General features: G+C 42.0%; 1 protein-coding gene across 1 annotated transcript; it reads left to right on the top strand.

Moving 5' to 3' along the window:
- The first annotated feature begins 3,975 nt into the window (after positions 1–3,975).
- LOC139162605 (tigger transposable element-derived protein 1-like) lies at positions 3,976–5,802 on the top strand. The gene has a single exon (XM_070743199.1). The coding sequence runs from the start codon at positions 3,976–3,978 to the stop codon at positions 5,800–5,802; it is 1,827 nt and encodes a 608-aa protein (XP_070599300.1).
- The last annotated feature ends 982 nt before the right edge of the window (positions 5,803–6,784 follow it).

The following is a 6,784-nucleotide window of genomic DNA, read 5'->3' as shown; positions in this document are numbered from 1 at the left end:
GGCTTAAGTTATATATTGTAAAACCAAGCTAACAGTGCTAACAGTATGTATATAATGTTTACAACTTTTGAAGATCTGGCTCATGGTTTCAGATCTTATTTGACTCTCTATAGCCGTGCCTGCTTTATGAAACAAAGTTTCATCCAAGGAATGAATGACAACTTACCGTTGTTTAGGCACACCACAAAGATCTGGTTCTTCTTTGGTTAAAGGACAGTGCGTCCAACTGGCTTCATCATGTTTGCCATCTTTTTTTTAACTAATGTTTGTTTTACTGATTTTATTGCATTTCTAGATTTGATTGTTGTTAGCCAATAGATCCATTGAAAAACAGATGGCTTACAAGTATAATGAATTATTGTATTCATAAAATGCATAAAAAGGGATTATACCAATAAGGTTTTTTTAAAATTTGTCATACAAGTATAGTATTGTATTATAGTATGTTTAACATAATATAAGTATAAAGTAGAGATAGAAAAGATAAAAACACATTAGGACAGGAACAGTAGGCACAAAGGTACACTTATGCACACCCCTTACAGACTTCTTAGAAAAGGGGAGAGGTCTATTGTAGATAATGTAAGGTTGAAGATTTTGGGATAGGGGGAAGAAACAACAGAGTCCGGTAGTGAATTCCATGCATTGATCAAGGTCTGAGGTATTCTGGTGTGGCATTTGCAGTTAGGCTTCAGTGTTTGTTAATTTAGTAGAGAAATATTGAGCAACTTAAACTGTTTGGACAAGCCATGATTAACTTTTAGATGCTTGCTTTAGATAGCAAAATATCTTCAATTACTGCAATAATCACAATGTTATTTCAGATTAATTTACTTTCCAAGAATATATCCATACAGCATGAGTCAGAAACAGGCCTTCTCTATTACTACCCCAACCCTCTAAAACATGATCCATCCCACCCATTCCAAGATTCAGCTATTCCAGAAGCCCAAGCTATGCCATTTCTAATCCATGTCCAGGCCTGAAACCTGACCGAAGAGGGTCCAGATAATCAACTTCATCTAGGTTCTAATAAAGCTTCATAACCCCTTTTTCTACAACCTTACCTAAAAAATAGAGGTCAGACACTGCTGGAAGTTCTTACAATAGGCAGGGCCGCCGATAGACGGGTATTACTGGGAGTGGTGTCACGGGCCCGGGCCAAGGGGGGGCCCGGCACCCGCCAAAAACTCCCCAACCCCGATTGAGACAAACTCTGCCACTGCGGAGCTTCTCCGACCGTGGCCCGCACCAAGACAACAAAAGAGCCAGGGCTTGCACGACCGGTGAGGGGCAGGGGAGGGAAAGTGGGGGTGAGGCAAGAGAGAGGGGGGAGGCCGGAAGGAGGGGAGAAAGCAGGGAGGCTTGGCCGCCGGGTAGCTGAAAAGGAAGAAGCCGGTTTTGGAGCTGCCCCCTTAAAGCACGGAGCCGGTGCAGGCACCATGGTTCCATCTTGCAGGAGGTGGCTCGCCAACGAGGGAAGCAAGCATCTGCTCGCGACGGCCAGCAATGCTGCTGATAGCAACCACCCGATTGCTGGGAAGGTGTCTCAAAAGCCTCCTCAGGGGGTTTAAAGCAGGGGCTGGAAGATTGCCCCCCCCCCCCGCATTTTGAAAGGGAGAATCCAGCAGTCAAAAGAGATGAGAAATGATCATTGTGAGTGCTGAGACAGAGTTGTAAAACTTCAGAGAGATGGGTGGGGGTTTGGTAGAGGGAGGACGAATCTTCGGAGAGGGAGGATGAAAAGGCAGGAGGGGCTGGAGTCGAGTGCCTGGCAGCACGTCTCTTCCCCACCCCGTTTCCCTCCAACACGACCGACCGGGTCCCCCCCCCCCCGGTTTTGGAGCCATTGGGATATGTTCCGGGACGATCCTTCCTTTATTTCTTTATTGGCCAAGTATGATTGGATACACAAGGGAGGAGAGATAAACATATGAGAGAGTGAAGGGGAGACAGAGGGAGAGGATGCAGGAATGAAGAGACCTGGAAGGAGAGAATGAGAGAGAAAGAAAAGAGAGAAATGGAGGGAGGAAGAAGGAAGAATGAAATGAATTGAGGGAAAGAGGGTGGAAGGACCTTTGGGGGGTAATTTCTTTGTCTCTCAACATTCAAATAATACAATGCACCATCTAATTTTCCATGAATAAAATGCTGTATTTTCTTAGTAACTAATATCAATCATCCCAAAAGTTGCAAAAGGTTTTTTTCTAATTTTGTCATCCAGTTACATACATTTTCTTTTAGTTAAATTCCCTCCTTAATGTTCCTTCAAAAATTTTTTCTAACTTGTTAACCAGTATGCCAAAGTGCTAAATTCAATTCCATTTATGCATTAATCCAAATCAGTATCACCTACTGCATATTGTATTATAATCAATACTTCTAACTTTATTAAAACAGATCAGCAATTCCTAAATTCATATATCTAAATAGAAAAATAGAAGTTAAAAAAGAGCAAACAAAACAATACTCTAAGCTTAATCAACCCTTCTCAAACTCCAATTTCTTCAATCTGAGCAGAACTTTGAACCAAACCCTTTTTTAAATTTTTTGTATCCCCTTTTAATCCCCTTTTCCATTTTATTCTTTCTATTCTTCCTTCTAGGAAGAAAGGATTTTGTTAGAAAAATAAAGGGGTTATCGGATCAAACTTTGGACACTTGACAAGTTAGTTATGATGGTGGCCATGTCCCAGGGTTATGTGAACATCTTTTGGGATGTTCAAGCAGCTGCAAGGATTAACTTAATGACTGTGGCAAGAAAGGTGGTAAAGTGAGGCAGAACTCACTTAATAACCGTCTTACTCAGGAGATAGAAACATTGGCCTCATTGGTTAATTTACTGATGGTTCAAAGTCGCAACGGCCCTGAATAAAGTGACATGGCCCTTTTTAACACTTAGCACCTTCGCAGCAGCCCGATGATCGGAGGATCAAAGCTTTGCTGCCGTTTCATTTTTATGACCGTTGCTGTGTGTCCTGAGGTCACGTGACCCCCTTTTGTTTCTAACCGATCCACGCCCAGGCATGGAAATGTGCCGCTCAGACATTATACTTTTCTGCTCACACCGAAAAAAAATTAGAGGGAACACTGCTTGAAGAAATCTGGCTGGGGAATTCTGGGAGTTGAAGTCCAGATATCTTCAGGTTGCCAAGGTTGGGAAACACTGGCCTATGGGACCGCCTCGCTTGGTGTAAAGCGGGAAATGATCCCTGGGGGATGGAGTGGCTCGGTGACTTAAAGTAGTTTTAAAATGGCGGGGGGCCCAGACACTTAGGCTGTATGGGGCCCCAAAATTCCTGATGGCGGCCCTGACAATAGGATCCAGTGATGTATCAAAAGCAAGCAAACCATAGAATTGGAATACATTTGTCAATGTTAATTTTCAATACACGCACAAGGAAGTACAGTAGTCCCTCGCTGTATCGCGCTTCACCTACTACGGCTTCACTTCATCGCGGGTTTTCAAGAAATATTAATTTAAAAAATCATTCGCGGATCTTTGCTGGTTCGCGGGTTTCTGAGGAAGACGATCGGCAGATTTAAACAATAAATAATAAAATGTATTACGAATTACAATACTGTATGTACGTTTTTATACTGTCCTCAGAAATTAGAAGCTTCATAGCCTGCCAGTGATGCCACTCGCCTACATGAGATAGTAAATTACACATGATTGGTTGGTTGCTAGAGAAGCGACCAACTGGAGGAGAAGGGCCAGCTTTGTATCCCAGCGTCTGATTGGTCTCTGTGCTCTGCGCAGCGCATTCAATTCACCAGAAGCATTGGTTTAGAAGGAGAAAGAGGAAGTAGAAAGGAAGGAGAGGGAAGGAAGAAGAGGGAAACGACTAAAAACTTTAATTCAAGCATTCAATTCACCAGAAGCATTGGTTTAGAAGGAGAAAGAGGAAGTAGAAAGGAAGGAGAGGGAAGGAAGAAGAGGGAGACGACTAAAAACTTTAATTCAAGCCCAACCATGCCACCCAAACGGGCAAGTTCTTCATCTGCCGAAACCAAGGGGAAGCGTCAGCGCAAAACGCTGACGATTCAAGAAAAAGTGAAGCTGCTGGACATGCTCAAGGAAGGCAAATCGTACGCAGCAGTAGGCCGGCATTACAGGATAAATGAATCAAGTGTACGCTATATAAAGAAAGATGAGAAGAATATCAGGTCTACGGCGACTTTTACATTCAATAAAACGGCAAAAAGGGTAGTTAGCAGCAGAAATAAAGGCATCATTAAAATGGAGTCTGCTTTGGCAATTTGGATGGAAGACTGCCGTAAAAAAAATATTGTTTTGGACTCTAACATGATCAGGACAAAGGCTAAGTCTCTGTATGACACCATGACGGGAGATGACGACAATGAAGAACCCCAACCTTCAACATCAACGGCTTCTAGCACCCAGAAGATTGAATTTACTGCAAGCAAGGGGTGGTTTGAAAAATTCCAGAAGCGCTTTGGCATTAGGAGCGTTTCGTTACATGGAGAGGCTGCCTCTGCTGATAACGACGCAGCAGACTATTACGTGAGCCACACATTCCGCACCATTATAGAAGAAGGGGGCTATGTACCTGAACAAGTCTTTAATATGGATGAGACAGGCTTGTTCTGGAAGAGGATGCCATCGCGGACTTTTATTATGAAGGAGGAAGCCAAAGCCCCTGGCTTTAAAGCACAAAAAGATCGTGTGACATTGGTAATGTGTGGCAATGCTGCTGGATTCATGGTAAAGCCAGGGCTTATTTATAAGTCGCTGAATCCCAGAGCCCTCAAGAATAAAAACAAGAATGTGTTGCCTGTGTATTGGATGCACAACCGCAAGGCATGGATCACAAAGAACCTTACGAGGGACTGGTTCCATCAGTGTTTTCTTCCGGAGGTCAAGGAATATTTAAAAGAGAAGGGCCTGGAGTTCAAGGTGCTTTTGCTCATGGATAACGCTGGTGGCCATGCTACCGACATTGGGTACAGTGGAGTCAAGATTACCTTCTTGCCACCTAACACTACGTCGTTGATCCAGCCAATGGACCAAGGCGTCATTCGTGCGTTTAAGGCGCTGTATACGAGAAATTCGTTACAGGCACTCGTCGAAGCAATGGATGTGGATGACAATTTCTCACTAAAAGCGTACTGGCGTGAGTACACGATATTATCATGTCTCAAAAATATTCAGAAGGCCCTCACTGAAATGAAAAAGGAAACAATGAACTCGTGCTGGAAGAAATTGTGGCCTGAAGTAGTGAAGGATTACAGAGGATTCTCAGCAGAAGAAATTCAGCATTCGGCAATAAATAAGGCTGTGGTCCTTGCAAAAGCCCTAGGGGGAGAGGGCTTTACTGATATGACTGCCCAAGATGTGAATGATCTTTTGGACACGCACGCCCAGCCATTGTCTGACGAAGACCTGCTGGAGTTGACCAAGTCCGCTAGCGAAGAAGAGGAGGAAGACAACGATTATGCTGTCGAAGAGGACTTTGGCTTGACGCTTGAACGCCTTGCAATGATGCAACGAACGGCTCAACAACTTGTGCAAATGGCCGAAGAGTTTGACACGGATATGATCCGTGCAATTCAGTTACGAAATTACATTGAAACGGGCATGCTGCCATACAAGAACTTGTTGACCCAGCTCAAGAAAGAACGCCAGCAACTTCCAATCACGATGTTCTTAACTCGTGAACAGAAGTCTGATAAGCCAGCGATAGCGCCTTTAGCAGAAGTAGAAGTCCGTGCTGCCGAAACATCTGAGAACCAAGATGAGGTACCACCTGAGGAAGTGGTACCTCAAGAAGCCCAGTAAGCTCATCACATCATCATTGTAAATATTGTAAATATTGTAAATTGTACATTGTAAATACTATACTCATCATCATCGATCTACAAATATGGTGAGTACCCATAAAAAATTTCTTTTTTATTATTTTTATTATTTTTAAGTTATATTATATATGTACTACTGTGATATGTATTTTGTAGGAGTGTGGGAAGGGTTTATAAACACTTAAACACTTTATAAACACTTATAAACACTTAAAACAATGAATATAAATACTTTAATAAGAACTGTCAGTCGATAAATTCCCCATCGCGGATTTCACCTATCGCGGCCAGGTCTGGAATGTAACACCCGCGATAGGTGAGGGACTACTGTAGACATAATCATACCACACACAAAATTCCTGTTCGAAGATATGCATACATCCAGTTCTAAATATAAGCAAGTGGCAAATCAATGCACTTTTTCTCTGACAAAGAATTTCTTTCATTTATCTCGCCTGGCCTGGCCAATGTCATGTTAGGATGAATGGAGTTGCTTATTAGTGGAAACATTTAAATCATTAGGAAATATTTGAATTATATGTGAAAAAGATGCTGCTGAAAACTGAAAATATCCATGTGGATGCTCATTAAAATCTTCAAAAATGATGTATATAAGACATTATTATTCTGATGTCAAATCCAATTTCAGCTGAAGTTATTACCAACATTTTCTTCTATTTTCCATTATGGTTCTTTTTTCTTTTTCCTTACTCATTAAATCCGAGTTTTAGAGTCAAATGTTAACTGCATGCCAAAAAGCTTATAATTATCTAGGGTTGTTATCACCTAATTTTAATTGTTTTGAATAGTGACCTCTATTTTGTCCTCAGACCCTAGACTAGTTCTATAATTTACTTTTGTTGTTAGTTGTGAAGTCATGTCCAAGCCATCATGACTGGCACCTCCATCAGAAACAACAATGATTCTTTTTAGCTGCTTCAAAATATGTTGAATGGTTTCAA

The sequence above is a fragment of the Erythrolamprus reginae genome, chromosome 1 (genome assembly GCF_031021105.1).
Source record: "Erythrolamprus reginae isolate rEryReg1 chromosome 1, rEryReg1.hap1, whole genome shotgun sequence".
NCBI classification, from domain to species: Eukaryota; Metazoa; Chordata; class Lepidosauria; order Squamata; family Dipsadidae; genus Erythrolamprus; species Erythrolamprus reginae.
The sequence above is the reverse complement of the archived record's forward strand: the minus strand, read 5'-3'. Positions and strand labels throughout refer to the sequence as shown.

Bases quoted from the DNA above. Each gene is read 5' to 3' on its own strand.
- LOC139162605 (XM_070743199.1), top strand. From the start codon at position 3,976: ATGCCACCCAAACGGGCAAGTTCTTCATCTGCCGAAACCAAGGGGAAG.